This window comes from Astatotilapia calliptera, chromosome 23, assembly GCF_900246225.1.
Source record: "Astatotilapia calliptera chromosome 23, fAstCal1.2, whole genome shotgun sequence".
NCBI lineage: Eukaryota > Metazoa > Chordata > Actinopteri > Cichliformes > Cichlidae > Astatotilapia > Astatotilapia calliptera.
The window spans coordinates 13,472,548-13,488,247 of record NC_039323.1 but is presented as its reverse complement, the minus strand read 5'-3'; the positions used below and the strand labels follow the sequence as shown (position 1 = coordinate 13,488,247).

General features: G+C 41.0%; 2 protein-coding genes across 2 annotated transcripts; one reads left to right on the top strand and one right to left on the bottom strand.

The window, feature by feature from the left end:
* The first annotated feature begins 287 nt into the window (after positions 1–287).
* On the top strand, positions 288–10,808 carry atg4b (autophagy related 4B, cysteine peptidase). Its single transcript, XM_026158337.1, has 13 exons — positions 288–398; positions 3,299–3,400; positions 4,924–4,995; positions 5,081–5,179; positions 5,283–5,384; positions 5,479–5,551; positions 6,934–7,013; positions 7,297–7,493; positions 8,601–8,679; positions 8,824–8,969; positions 9,454–9,510; positions 9,616–9,709; positions 10,104–10,808. Exons 1-13 carry the CDS (start codon positions 389–391, stop codon positions 10,175–10,177), a joined length of 1,185 nt encoding a protein of 394 aa, XP_026014122.1. The 5' UTR covers positions 288–388; the 3' UTR covers positions 10,178–10,808.
* dtymk (deoxythymidylate kinase (thymidylate kinase)) lies at positions 10,704–15,130 on the bottom strand. Its single transcript, XM_026158339.1, has 5 exons — positions 14,646–15,130; positions 14,440–14,548; positions 12,201–12,291; positions 11,906–12,103; positions 10,704–11,028 (listed from the first exon to the last, which is right to left on the bottom strand). Exons 1-5 carry the CDS (start codon positions 14,956–14,958, stop codon positions 10,903–10,905), a joined length of 837 nt encoding a protein of 278 aa, XP_026014124.1. The 5' UTR covers positions 14,959–15,130; the 3' UTR covers positions 10,704–10,902.
* Positions 15,131–15,700: the final 570 nt, after the last annotated feature.

Here is a 15,700-nt window from a genome sequence, read left to right as displayed (position 1 = left end):
TACACTACTACAATTTTCATCATTTATAAGTCTATATTTTCTAACAGTTGGGTTTATTTTTTAATTAGGTTCCATATAAACCTCTAAAGACCGTGTCTCTTCAGATGTTTTGACATTCAGTTGGTTATATACAGCAGGGAAATAAGGGTCTCTCCTGAACGCACCTTTGGTGTTTATTTGTGTACGTGAACGCACCATGAAACCGCTTTCCACGGGATGGATACGTCACGCACTCCCGATTGGTCTTAAAGCCGCCTCGCCAGATTCGATTGGATATTGACAGAAACGTCCCGGCTGTTTCCGGATTCCGCAGCAGGTTTCTCTTCCCATTGGTCCAGCGTGTCCGAGTGCAGAGAACAACAAACAAGATCGGGTGAAGACCGTCGGGATGGATGCAGGTAAGCGAGATTTTACAGGAAAATATGATATTTTACTCCCTTAGCAATCTCGTTAGAAGTTATAATGACTACAGCATCACTCTTTAACACCTGGCGGTGGCACTTCTGCTCTGCCGCTTTGGGATCAGCGTCGCCAGCTGGCAGCCTGCCTCGGTGACGCTAGCTGCTAAAGTGATGACTAAAGCTAACTGCTAATTATCGTTAGCTTGCTGCTACTGTTGCTAAATCTGCGGGATTCCCGCTTTGACAACTTGTGGTGTCATCACAAAACATTTATTAAGGTGTCGTTTCTTGTGATGCCATATGTTGTTCTAAATAGTTTGTCCTCTATACATCTTTGGACTTTTTAGCTAACGTTTTGTTACGCCCAAGATGAGCATCCCTGCTGATGCGCTGTCACCATCACATCGGTTATCAAGCTGCTGTTAGCCTGACTCTTGTTAGTTATGTGGGCAACACGTATTTTTAAAGCTCGGTGGGAATATTAAGGCATGTTAAGATATTTTCTAGTGTCTGATAACAGGTTTAATGGGAGTTTTATGCTGTTTTTAATAAGAACTCGATCATTTATTGATGTTTGTTACTGTTTTACTGAAGTTTATCTCGTCTTTGAGCGCAGTGTTTCCAGCTGCAGTGAGAAGCCTGAATCTAGCCTGTTATTGTGGTTGGACATTGACCATCCTCATCAAGTCTTTAGGGACAAAAATTAAATTTTATGTTTTTTTGTTATTCAGTTATTGAAAGTCCCTTAACAGTTCCTTGTATCTGCTCGTTTAATGTTTTTAGCTTTTAATGATAGAAACTCCCTCAGCAGCATTGTTAGCACTTGCTCCAAAATCACGCTGGTTAGGCAGAGAAATTTGTGCTCACTTATTATTAAACATCATGACCAAGTTTTATCTCTTGTGTTCAGGAAGTAACAGGTCGTTACTACCTTGTAACCCACTGTAGAACAAGTAGAGATATTTAAAATCCTTCATTGTATCAGCTATTAAATCCCTTAACTTTTGCAGTGGTCATTTAGAATAACTTGGTTTTATGATTGCTAATTTTTATACACATTTCTTTGTCAATCTATTATGTATTTTTAGTCCATCTTCTTCACTATTGCTATTTTGCAAGTAGGTTGTGTAGGTAAGTTGCAAATGAATTGCTTTTTTTGGATCAGTAAAATTATCTGACTCTGAAATTAAAGTACGAGCACGGAAGAATCATTTTCAGACTGATGGATGAGTGTTTTTCACTGACTCAAGTGGCATGGCCTTTCAAAATAAAGTCCTCTCAATATAAAAGTGATCTCTCCATACCTGTCTTTCAAATATTGATTGACTTGCTGTCTCCAACTTTGTTTCACATTTAAAATGAAGCACCAGAGGCTTACAGGATCCAGATGGTACTTGCTCTTTGCTCCTAGCTCCCAGCAAGGCTGCTACTTCCAGAGTTTAATTCAGCTTCATACATTTTCTTGGTGGTTACTAGCTGCTCATGACTCAAAAGGCAGTTTTCTGGTTGTTTTAGAGGGTGTGCTAGATTATGCTTAGATAGGCTGGTTCAGATTGGGGTTAACTAAACAGGAAAAAACTTAATTGAGAATAATTTTTTTAGGGAATTTCGCTGTGCGTGTTATGTAAGCAGTGAGCAATCGTAAGAAGCAAATAGACAGTTGTTAACCACATTAACCTGACTCTAAACAAATACAGGTTATCCTGGTCTTGTGGCAGTGTTTTTCTTTCTTTCGACTGTTTCTTTTAGGAGTCCTCATGTTAGATAATCTACCTCCATCTCACACTATGTCTTCCATCCACTTCTGTCACACCAATCATCTCCATGTCCTCTCTCACTACATCCATAAATCACATCTTTTGTCTTCTTCCTTTTTTCAGCCTTCTACATCTTTTGCCCACATATCTGTTGTCTCTCAACTGCACATGTCAAAAACCTTCACAGCCTTACTTTTACAGTTTGTCTCCCAACTGTGACATGTACGCTGCCCTTTTGATGTATGTGTTCCTAATCTCATCCATCCTGGTCACGCCCAATGAAAATCTAGCGTCTTCACATCTTCAGCTCTGCCACCTCCAGATCACCGGCCTGTTTTTTCATCAGTGCCACAGTCTCAAAACCATGCATCTCAGCAGGTCTCACTACCATCTTCTTAACCTTCCCTTTTGTTCTTTCTGCTACCCATTTGACATAAACCACTTCAGACACTTCTCCACCCACTCCGTCCTGCATGCACTCCCTTCACTTCTCTTGTGCACTGTCCATTGCTTTGGATTGCTGATCCTGTGCATGGCAGGCAGTCTGCAGAAGATTATATGTTGACTTAGAGAAGTTACTACAAACAAGAGGTTTTTTCCTGTAAAAATGGAGATTTTCCTTTCCGCTGTCACCAAGTGCTAAATCATAGTGGGTCGCCTGATTGCTGAGATTTTCTGTGTTATTGTGTGGTCTTTACCTTACAGTTTCACGTGCCTTGAGGCAAGTGTTGTTGGGATTTAGGTGCTATATAAATTGAATTGAATGGTTTGGATATTAAGTGCTTAAAGGCAGGACACTGCAACAAATGTGAACACTTGATTTAATCAGTTTCTTAAAAGCCCCCAAATTTTTGTTCCTGGATGTGGTTTAGAGTTCACTCCAGCAACTAATGGATACTCCATCTGAACTCCCTGAGAGATAGGTTCATGTTTATCAGCTGCAATAATTGGCCTGTGATAATGCTGGTGATCACCTGACATTTATTGACAAGTCTGAATATGGTCCTCACTCACATGCACTGCACAGCAAGAGATAAACCACCTCAGCTGTCAGCGTGTAAGCTGCCCGAGTTGAGTTGTGAAAACAGCTTTATCTTCCCTCAGACTCCTCCTCCTTTTTTTTTTTTTTTTTTTTTGCAGCTACCTTGACATACGACACACTTCGATTTGTTGAGTTTGAAGATTTTCCCGAGACCTCGGAGCCTGTGTGGATCTTGGGCAAAGAATACAATGCACTCACAGGTGGGACTTGAATCTTCTCGCATGAAAATTTCAATACCTACGAATAGAGCTGGGCGATAGAACGATAACGATATGTATCGCGATATAACTTTTACTCGATAGAGAAATTTAACTATCGCGATAGACTTCACCGCTCTTGTCCTCTTAAAAAAAAAAAAAAAAAGGTCAGCCAATACAAATTACGTAGCGCAGAGCCGAACCAATCACAGCCGCAGCGTCACGTCGCGTGACTTGTTATGTACAGCACAAGTGCCAAGCCGCACGTGTGTTTGTTTGGGAAGCAGCCAGCGGGTAATGGAGCCAGCGCGTAATGGAGGAAATGAGTGTGCCGACTAGAAAAATCAACCGAGCGTGACCGAAGAGAAAACAGATGATGGTTCCAACGCCGGAGAGATTGTCGAACGGAAGAGCCATAGAAGTTCCGTAGTGTGAAGGTATTTCGGCTATTTCAAGTCTGACAAAAAACAGAGTAGCGTGCACTGTAAATTGTGCCGAAAGCAAGTCTGGAAATACAATAAACTGGTGCATGCGTCACACTGTGCGCCACGTTATTGTTTCGGTGAAATGAATTTCTACAATACTGTTACTGTTAATTCTACTCTCTGCAGTGTTTAAATGCTTACATATACACACAGTTACTGTCCCTCCACACATACGACTCGGTTCTGCTTCTATGCCCCAGCTTTGTTTACTTTTTCCCACCGAGGCTTCTAGACTTCTGATTGGCCAACATTTCTGCCCGGTTAGGAATCTAGCGCCACCTGCTGCTTTGGCATGTTCATAGCAGCGTTTTCCTTCATTTCTGCCTTTATGTGTGGACGGGATTATTTTTTAAAACGAAAACGGAAAATCTCAGTTTTCAAAAATACCCGTGTACGCGTGGACGTAGCCTCAGTCTCTGACTGGAAGCGCTAATTCGTCATTCGGCTTTTGTCAGACTAAAGTAACTGTTAAAACTGTTTGAAAAGCTCAGCTATACAACAAGGAGAGATTGAGAATTTCCTTTTAGTTCTCAGTTTATTTGATATTGACAAAAGTTAGTCAGTTTTGTCTGTTCTTCTGTAAAACAAACTAAGATTTATTTTTAGAATTAATATTTTGTTTCTAAGTGGAATTGACAATTTAGTCTGTTTCGTTTGTTCTATTTTGAAACTTAAACGCTTTAGCGGCTGCCTTTTGTGTAGTTTGCAATATTTGCCTTTATTTATCTGAAAAAGTCTCATGTTCCTTAAGTACATCTACCCTGTTGAACTTATTATGGGAAATAAATATTTAAATAAAAACAAGCTGCTGATTATTTCACATTTTACTTGTGAGCAACGGCACATTTAAATCTTACAAATATAGTTATTTGGCTTATATCGTGATATATATCGTTATCGCCTGAAATGAAAAAAACATATCGTGATATGAAAAAATCTCGTATCGCCCAGCTCTACCTACGAAACACATCACAAAGTCAGCCACTCTGTTTTGTCATTATGATGTGGATATGTTGTAATATGCCGATGTCTGTATTGTAGAGAAAGATGAGATTTTATCAGATGTCACTTCACGCCTGTGGTTCACATACAGAAAAAACTTCCCACCGATTGGTCAGTTCTGGTCTTTTGTCACACATTTCTAATGTGACCTCTGGCTATCAAAAGGCGTTATGGGTGACCCATGAATCTGTTACAGGGGGGACCGGACCAACATCAGACACGGGGTGGGGATGTATGTTACGGTGTGGCCAGATGATTCTGGGCGAGGCCTTGGTGTGCAGACATTTAGGAAGAGGTAAGGCGGACTTTATCTCTGCGTGGCACCAACAGCCCGTCTCCAGTGAATTGAAACGAGGCTTGTTTTTGACAGATTTCATAACTGACCTTTTTGTTTTCAGATTGGAGATGGGCCAAAGGCCAGAAACAAAGAGAGGAGTACATCAGTCTTCTCAACGCCTTCATCGACAAAAAAGACAGCTATTATTCCATCCATCAAATTGGTAAGTAGTGAGCTTCAAACCATTCCAGTTACACCAAGGCTTGAGTGAAAGACTTCACAGGAAATTCTTCTTCTGTTCTTATTAAATGCTGCAGCTCAAATGGGAGTTGGAGAGGGAAAGCCTATTGGCCAGTGGTATGGACCAAACACAGTTGCCCAGGTTCTAAAGTAAGTACAGGAAAGTACCACAAGGGTCCATTGTGGACTTCACGCAAACACACAAAGCCAAAATGAGCAAGAAATCCCCGCATTTTGAAAGCTGGAACAAAGGAATTACTGGCTCTGTGCTCTGTAAATTAAAGATTAAAGCTGTGCTGTGCAGCATTTTTGTGAGCAAACAACAGTTTTTGTGTTCAGCATTTCTCTTAAGCACACATTATTTGTATCTTTAAGGCCTTAAACATTTTTAGTGCATTTCTGCTGCTCTCAAGTTTATGGGGTAATTCTTGACTTGCTACTTGTTGGTCTTTAATCCATTAGCATTTTCTGGACTATAGTTTTTCTGCTCATCGGTCAGCCATTTATTTTCATTTTTCAGACATTTATCACTACTGCAGGAAAATCGAAAAGAATCCTGGTAAGAACAGGAAAAAAAAAAGCTGAGTAAAAACCCCCAATGAAATATCCCACTCTGATATCACTTAGTGTGCAGCATACCAGTGTGGTATTTTTATTATTTGCAATTCAAATTCCTTTAAGTTGACTTTTATATGTAACACCAGCTAAAATAGTTCCTTACAATTAGTTCTAGGAAAAAAAATACATTTTTCAGTAAACATCTAAATTTAAATGTAAATTTTTTATTTTCTTTTACTCCCCCCCCCCCCCCCCCACCCCCCCCCCCCCCCCCCACCCCCCCATAGTTTTCTTACGGTGAATGGCAAGCTGCACATAAATACTAGCAGTCTCCCAATGGATGCTGATTGGTTGGTTAATCATTTCTAACATGAAGTACCCCTTTGGTGTACATTTTCCAAACAAATAAACATACTGCCGGTCACCAGGTCTACCCGTTGATGTCTGAACTTGACCTTGAGTTCAAGGTCACCAGTATTTGTACTGGTTTGAGATTTTTCATAGATGCACCTGCCTTTCAAAGTCCTACATCGACTTGTTTTGGAGATATCTCATTCACAACTTTGGTGTCCACGCCACTTGCCCAGCGGGGTGACGTCTATACCCCATAACCCTTTTATGTCTGAGGGGTAACTCATATGGATGTAAAAGAAAGCGCTGATTCGGATTGTCAAAAGTGTTGCTGTCAGGAGTTTGCTGCTAAAGTGAATTACGGTGCTCTGACATCACATATAGTCTCAGAATCGTATTTCACGCTAATCAAAACCCAAAACACAAAAACGTTAGAAACACGGAACCACCATGTTTTGAAACTTGATGAAAAATTTCCTGTTTGCCCCATGAAATTTACACCTCCATCAGACTGGCTCACAAACCTCCCAGTGGACCAGGAAGTCCAGAGGGTGGGCAGTTCTCTAGTGTTTTGGAGCGCTGGGGTAAAATTAAAACGTGTGACTGTGCTGTTTTGCTTTCAGGAAGCTGGCGGTGTTTGATACGTGGAGCAAAGTAGTTGTACACGTGGCGATGGACAACACTGTGGTCATCGAGGAGATCAGTGAGTGCAGCTGTGTTGCAACTGTGGACTGTTTACACAGTTCCTGTTTGACCAAATCTAACAGTTTCTGTGTGTAAACATCTACAGATTGATATGAGTCTCTGCAAAGAAACCAAGTTCATCCAAAGACAGAGTTATGCTGCTACTTAATTTACCAGTAGCAGCATAACTCTACACAGACCTAATTTGTATCTGGTGTAGTTTTCCTTCACTGTAATGTACTGGCAGCATGGTCGACAGTAATCTGAGTAATTTTCTGGTTTTTGTGATCATTTTTCTGTAGAGCGCCTTTGCATGCCCTGGCTGGATGCTGCAGGAGCCTATGGAGAATCGGAGGGAGTTGGGGAGCTTAATGGATGCCTGGAGGGAGCGTGTGCCATGGCTGAGGAGGAGACGGCGCTCTGGAGACCTCTGGTACTGCTCATCCCCCTCAGGCTGGGCCTGAGCGATATAAATGATGCCTACATTGATACCCTCAAGGTGAGAAACTAGCATGTACAGCATAATGACACAACTAATTCTGTGAGTAGTTATGGCCACTGTATCATGAAAAATGAGCACTGTCAGTGCAGATGTGATTTGCAAAATGGGAAAAATGACAGATAACCACAAAGAAATGACATAATGACGAACTGTAGAATGTGAGGCATTTAGAAATCAGAAATCCAATACTGTTAAGGAGAATCACACATGAAGGAAGTAGCAGCGTAGAGACCTTAGAAATCAATGACACTGAGCCCAGACTACAGCTGATATAACTGTTGGTGAATTAAAGTGGGCTCAGGCAAAACTATTCTAAACTACAAGGCAAGGGAAATGACAACCAATGAGAGCAAATGATACAGTTGACTGACACGCAACAGCTTGGTACACACATTTACAGACGGTTACCTAGGCAACTGTAGCCTGGAGCAAGTGTGACCAACCACCAGTCAGAAAGTCATGCAGGATGTCTGTCTTTGGATGCTCTTTTATGTTAGTGACCAGGAAAATAACTATTTAAAAGTTACGACAGTCTGAGCATGTAGTGTCCTCGGCTTTTCAGTCAGATAATGGATGTAGTCTCCGTGTGCCTGACTTTTATCCGTACTAAAACTCTAAAAGGGTTGTGGGTAGCGCAGATGCCTGTTTGGGAACAAGATAAATAATTCATCAGCAGTGCCAAGATACAAAAGTATTCAAAAGCAGCTTCTGCTAATTTAAATCTCTATCCACTTCCAGAATTACAAGCCACTTCCACAGATTCAATAATCTCAGTGCTGTAGAATTTATGTACGGCCTCCCACTGCCCGCTTCTCAATCCCAGCGTCTAACACATGGAGTAAAAAGCACATCTCTGTTCAGCTGAAACGGAAATAAAAAGCTTCATTATTAATTTAATGACCCCTCATGACTGACAGCATTATGGGATCAACAATGCAAGAACGGTACCTGAATAAAACTCCCGTTAAGTTATCATAGATTTTAATTTAGGGAAAGGGATTTTAAGGAGACATTCAGTGCCAGCATGGTGTATATATATATATATATATAAGCCAAATTCAGCCACAGCTGGGGTGAGATAAACCCTCTTGTCTCTTTTCACAGCAATGCTTCATGCTGCCTCAGTCCCTTGGTGTTATTGGGGGAAAACCCAACAGTGCCCATTACTTCATTGGTTATGTCGGTATGTCTAGTCTCTGTGTTTGTGAAATAAACTGTGCATTCTAAACAGCTCATGTTCATCATGTGATTCTTTTTTTTTCCTTCTCTTCTTAAACACCTTCATTAAGTTACCCGCTTGGGTCTGAACACGTGTTTTTGTCCCCAGGAGAAGAACTCATCTATTTAGACCCACACACCACACAGCCTGCAGTGGAGCCGTCTGAAGACAGTCAGGTCCCCGATGAGACGTACCACTGCCAGCACCCACCCTGTCGCATGCACATCTGTGAACTGGACCCATCCATCGCAGCGGTAGGACTGCCAGGGAGAGTTTGACAGTGCAGAGCTCTTAGAACAGTCTTCGTCTCTTAGACCAGCGGTCCCCAACCTTTTTTTGCGCCACGGAGCAGTTTATGTCTGACAGTATTTTCCTCCGTACAGTAAAGAGGATAATAAAGGGGAAAACAGATTACCCACTTACTAAAGAAAAAGATCCATAGCTGAACCTTCCATTAGGTTAACAAATGTTAACAGATCTCATCCCAAGTTTGTCCAGCATTTGTTGGAAAGTATGAAAGAGCCTGATAAGGTAGTGGAGGCATGTAAAGAGCTAGTGGAATAACGATGGGCTTGGAAAAAATGTCATACTGTGTCCAGATGCTGCCAAAGACCTTTCAGAAGTGCCTCCGGCTGATACAACAATCAACAGAACAACATATCGGATGACACACAGGCTGTTGTGTGCAGATATGAATATTAATAGTTAGACATAAATGTGTTTTCTGTGCTCTTCCAGGGTTTCTTCTGCAGAACAGAGGATGAGTTTGATGACTGGTGTATGCGCATAAGAAGGGTGTGTCTCTCTCTGTCTGTAACATTAATTTTTGTTTATTACAACTTAATAAAGGCATCGCTGTGTTTTTGGAATATCGCAAAAATAATTGTCCTTGTCTTGTAGCTGTCCTGCAACAGAGGGACCCTGCCTATGTTCGAACTCGTAGACAGCCAGCCCTCTCATATGGTCAGCGTGGACACCCTTAACCTTACTCCTGGTAAATATACTGCAAATTATTTTCTTAAATATGCTAAAAACGAATTCAACTCTGTGAGGGGAGTGTTGTAGCTACTCTTTAGCTCTTTCTTTTGGGAGAAAAAAAAGCAAGAGGACGTTTTGGTAAGAAAAGTTAGTTTTTGATGGGCGTTAACAAAAAACCCCCCAAACAAAAAATGTTTTTTTTTTTTGTTTTTTTACCCCCCTTTAAGAGGGGGGCCAGTGGCAATAATGCTACACTGATTGGTCGTAAAGCTCACCAAACAAGAAAATGCATGACAGCAAGGAAGATGTGTGAATCCCCCTAAAGATAAATAAAACACTGTTTCTGGAGTCTTAACTCACAGAGTTAATAAACATTAATTTAAAATTTTCTTTAAAATTTTCCTTTGCAGATTTCTCAGACTCAGACAGGTTGGAGCGATTCTTCGATTCAGAGGACGAGGAATTTGAAATCCTTTCCCTGTGACGAACATAACGAACAATGATTTGCTGTTCTCGATGGCGGACGGAAGATTCACCGTGTCTTCTCTGAATCAGAAGGGAAGCCTGAGTGAAGGAACGTGAACTGGAAAACTCTTGAGCCAGTCCAGCTCCAGTGATGTAGTCAGTGTGTGGCACACAGCCTCCGAATGCTCCATCATTGAGACTGCCTGAGGGAGGGGAGGGAAGGGGTGTGGAGGGGAGCTGTAGCAGGAGCTCAGGATAAATTCTGTATGCACATCTTCACATACACGTGTTTCCATTTAAGTCTTAACACTTTTAAATGTTTCTTCTGAAGTGATATGGTGCCTTTCCCTGACTCCATTAGTAAAATTGCCATAACAGTTTTATGTTGTGTAGAAACACGGTGCGGTCATGATGCCCACGGCTTACGCGGTTTGTCACTAATAACTGACGTCTGTAACAGCCTGTAACGAAACCAAATTTAGTCAAATCTGAAGACAAGTTGTCTTAGTTGTATCCTCGCCAAGTCTGAAACATATACACTCATCCATTGGAAGATTATTTATTTAATCAAAGCAGTATATAGGCAGGTGACAGAACAATAGTTATGTAAAAGAATGAAAAAAGCAAAAATAAAAAGAGCTGAATTTCAATTTGTATAGCTCTCTTGACTTGTACAAGTGTGGGACGTAATATTTTACTCAAGTAAACGTGTGGGATGAAGTTTGTGGGGTGCAGGAGAGGACTTTAGTTTTGAAGAGTTTCACTCCAGAGCTCTCCGAGCGGCAGGTTCTGTGCTTTGTTGATGGCATTGAGGCTGTGGGCTGTGATGTCTTTGTGAACATTTTCAATATTCTGTGCTGCATCGATCACCTGAGGAAGAAAATTTCGATAATTAGAACAAATCGGCGACTTTAGTCTTTTTCCAGATAGTTTAACGTTAATAAGATGCAACGAAGAGACTGTGGAGGTGCTTTCACACAGGAGGCAGCATTGGAGTGCTTGCAGACACCGCTGCCACAGTTCAGCAAATATAAACTTGGACTGCACTAAAGTAGAAAGAAGACATCCAGCAGACAGAGTGGAAAAGTTCATATCAGAACCACAGGAGGAAAAGACTTCCTTGGAAACGGGTTTCCATCCAAATAGATGCGGCTGTGGAGTTTAACGGTGGTGAAGCTTTGCCTGTTTAGCTCTTTGCTCTGCAGCTCGCTGATTCTAGTAGTGAGCACAGCTCGGTGCATGATACGTCCTGTGTGAAAGCCCCATAAGAGAACCTCGGACTGCTTTCATAACTTTGTAAAAATGAAAACTATCCAAGAATTCACATTCTGAATTCTTATTTCTAGAACAATAAATAACACTAGGCCCAAGATAAAGTAAGATAAAGCATACTCTCATTGTTCACAGTATTTATTCACTTCAGTCATTGCAGTGCAAGTCAAGCTTTATACTCTCACCAACACCTGTCAGTGTGGAGTGGACCTGATGAAGACAGGTGGAGTAAAATAACCCTGGAGGTGGTAACATGATACATTACTGTATGTGATGGCACAGACTGATCAGGAAAAGGAAGCCAGTGCAACTATAAAGACATGAAGAAAAGCTGTTGGTGTCGCAGGCACGAAATAGAGTTTAGGCGGTGCTTTGCAGCTGACAGGTGGCACCTGATCACACAGATATCGGCCCGATGCATCCCCGTTTTAAACATCCTGTCGGAATAAATCTTCCATTCAGGCTTCCCTCATACCTGCCAGTTTACTGTCTGATCCTTCATCAGCTGTTCAAACCGCTGTTGCACTGTTCTTTGGAAGACGCTCGTCTCGTATCTCTCTTGCCCAAACTGTCCTCTGAGAGCAGCCTCGGCCGGGTTCAGCTGCAGAAACATTACGAGGTCTGGCTTTGGCAGTCCCACATCAGGCTGCATGCACCAGTCCAGGCGGAAGCCCTGAAGAAGACAAAAAACCTCCATCTGTCACGCTCGACTGCATGTTGCAATACCGAACTGATGGATGGAGTTTGAAAAGCAGAATAAATGCACTTACCGGCTTAGCGCTGGTGAAAGCAACTCCAGAGAAAGCATACCTGTCTACAACCAGAGTGATGCCTTGCTCCAGCTTCTTCTTCATTAAAGGCCTGTGGATTAGAATCTGTTAGGCTGTGTAAAGACTTAAAGGAAATGAAACAAAAATGTCAGCACATTTGATACAACCAGCAGTGTTTGCTGTCGTGTTTGCCAATCAGTCCATTTGCACTTAAAAAACTGGAGAAGGAACCAATGCAAATAATTAAAAAAAAGCGTGAAACTGAACTCACCACTATGCACTTTTAAGGACCTGTGATTTATAACATTCATAGCATGAAGTAAAAAAAATGAACATGGCTTATCTAATTGTACTAAACTTGCTGTAAAAAAATAAATCAGCTGATTCTGAGGTGGGAAGCACTAACTGATTTTTTTCATAGAATGATTTTACTTTTTAGGAAACCTTAAAAATGTGATATTGATTTAGGAAATATTTAGTTGTGCATCAATAAACAGAGTCCGTTCAGCCATAAGGCTCAAAGCCTGTGTTACAGGGTCTCAAACCATTTTAATTCACGTGCCACAGGCAGCCCAGTTTGATCTCAAGAGGATCAAACTGCTACAATTATCTGCACATTATTTAAAAAAAACAAATTCACACGTAATAAGCTATTGATTCATAAAATTCACAATGAACTTTCTGGGGTGTCCTATAAAAACTAACATCTGAGTTTTTCTACACAAAAAAAAAAAATGCTACTGAAATAAATTAAACAAAGCCATCAATACAAATCACTGGGTTTCTGCTTTGTTAGCGTTTTGCTCAGAATTTGTCCCTTCATTTTTTTAAAAGAAAGACAAGATCAGAAATCTTTGCTCCGTCTTCATCCACCCGTTTGTCTGCTTTAGGTTTTACACCTGACATTAAAACACTCGTCCAGCTGCTGATCACACTGTTGGGTTTTATTAGCCTGGTGTCTCCAGTTGAGCCAGACCATTAGTGTTTAGGCAAAGACATTTTGTTTTACACATATGCAGGTGTTACATTCTGTAAAATGCATTATATATGATTAAAATAATTTAACTGCAATAAGTATACACCTTTCATATAAATATATTCTATAACTTAACTATTTTCTTTAGCCCACATAATTATATATTTCAGTTACATAAAACATGTGAATTTTGATTTTATGTAGTGTATAGCCTATATAATAAAAATTAATGTAGCCCAATAACTATAAAAACCAGAAAGCTACAGAACATGGGGCGGTTCATTTACAATCACAAGTCTAACTTACGTTTCATAGTCATTTTTATATCAGAAATAATCTGATTGTTTTGTGCTTGAATGTAAACAAAATGCCAGAAATCTGCACTGTCATCAACACATTTATCACCAAACATTTAAACCTAATATTTCATGTTTTATTAGGTTAACCCTCTGGGGTCCAGGGTATAACTGCCATTTTTTAATAACAGCTTGATCTTTTTTTGCCTTGCTTAGTTTGGTATCATTATTTTCAGCACAACCTCACATGTCTGAATTAACAGTTATTTTTTCATTGCTATACTGTAATAATACATGTGATCTGAAATCACAAAAAAATATGAAATCAGAGTCAGCAAAAGTTTATTTTTTACTGTAAAAACCACAAACATGTTTAGTTAATTATTTTCATAACTTGAAATGCAAATTAAATTGTACATTTTAAAAACCTATGCACAAATTTTGTAAACAAAGACATTTACAGAACAATCAGATGCCACACAAATTGATTGTGCCAGTGAAGTAGTCTGTCTGCCACAAAACACCACAGGCCTGCAGGCCTGACAATATGCAGTATATTCAGTTTTAGAATTTATATTCAGTGTTAATTGTAGCTAGGCTCAAGGTGTTAATGCTAGCTTCTTTTAATAAACAACACTGTCATATGCAAATTTGTGGTGGCAAGAGGTGGCACCCCTGTAGATCCGCCCCTGTTTAAGACTGCATGAAGTAAACCTAAAGCACTGAAAAGTCCAAACATGGACTGCTTCCCATTTTCTCTGTATCATTCCTCCTGTAGTGCCTGTCATCAGAGTAACTTGGGAACGTGTCACTTCCTACATGTTAGCTCGAGGATCAGTCCACTGACACTGATTTGCAGCCAATAGGAAGCCGACCTCATTAAAGGTACTGAACACACCTGAGATTTTTTTTTTTTTACACAGATTTTCATTGGCACATATGTTCACACTAACGTAGAGAGTCTTACACCATCTCCCAGCGGTTTGCAGAGAACAACAAGTGCACCGTGTGGTCCTCCAAATCACTCTTGTTCTCCAGGTAAGCCCCAATCAGCTGTCCGATCGTCGTGGTCCTGTCTGCATGAAGAAAACCGCCCCGGGACAACACGTCAGACACGTTAAAGCCAGAGGAGAACTTTAAGCTCCTTCGGTGAAAAACGGAAAGCATTCTCACCGGGGAATCTCATCATCTCAGCCGGCCTGCCGCTCTGCTGCAGAGCTTGAACCAGCTTGCTGCACTGCGTGGTCTTCCCGGCCCTGTCCACCCCCTCCAGCACGATGAGCGCTCCTCTCTTACCCGCCATCTCCGACCACTGTCCGTCAGTGCTGCGGTGAACGTTGCAGAAACCACGAACAAACTGAAGCCAAGCCCTAGAAACAGACCTGTGCCCTATCACCATTTGCCGCCTTTTCCTAAAACAAAACGTCAACAAGGAAACACAATGACGCACTTCCTGTTTCACTTCGTCACGTTTCAGCCAGCCCATTAGCTCTCCGACTGCTGCCCTCTACTGTTTACCCATCATCCCCCTTCACAGATCATTTAGATTTTGCCTACAACACCGTGTAAATACTCCGTCAGTCTGTTTGAATTAGAATATCCAAGAAAAGCAAAAATGCAGGAAAGAAAACTCCTACAACTGCTCCAATATCTATGGAAAACTGCTCTCTACTTCCTTGGCTGTACTTAGAACTTCATACATTTAATCACAAGCAACAGTTATGCTGAATAAAACACGTTTTATTAGCACAGGGCAATTTACTGGCTGATTCACCTGTGAGTGTGCAGTGTCCCGAAGTTCGCTCTCAGATTGAAATCTCAACAAATCACAACAGCAATCTCCTTGAGATGCTTCATATTAGAGATTGATTTATATAAGGTAATAATACGGCGAAATAAGATGACAACCCCTCCTATAAGAGTTGGCGTTAACTCTCCAGGTATCTGATAGTCTGGATGTCGTTTTAAAAGATATTCCCAGATTTGGTGTTTTGATAATGGTGCTGGATAGCAAATAGACACAAAATGTCCCATAACTGTTTAGTTGTTTTTTAGAGCTGGAGGTCATAAAGACTATATATTTTTATTGTTTGCTATCCCTTTTTTGTCCCTTTGTGTCCGGTGGCACCCTGGAAGGGAACACTCCCATCAGGATGAAGGTGATCACTTAAAACTAATTCCAGCTAAATACCCACAGGTCCTGTAAAAGGTGATATTCAACACCTTTC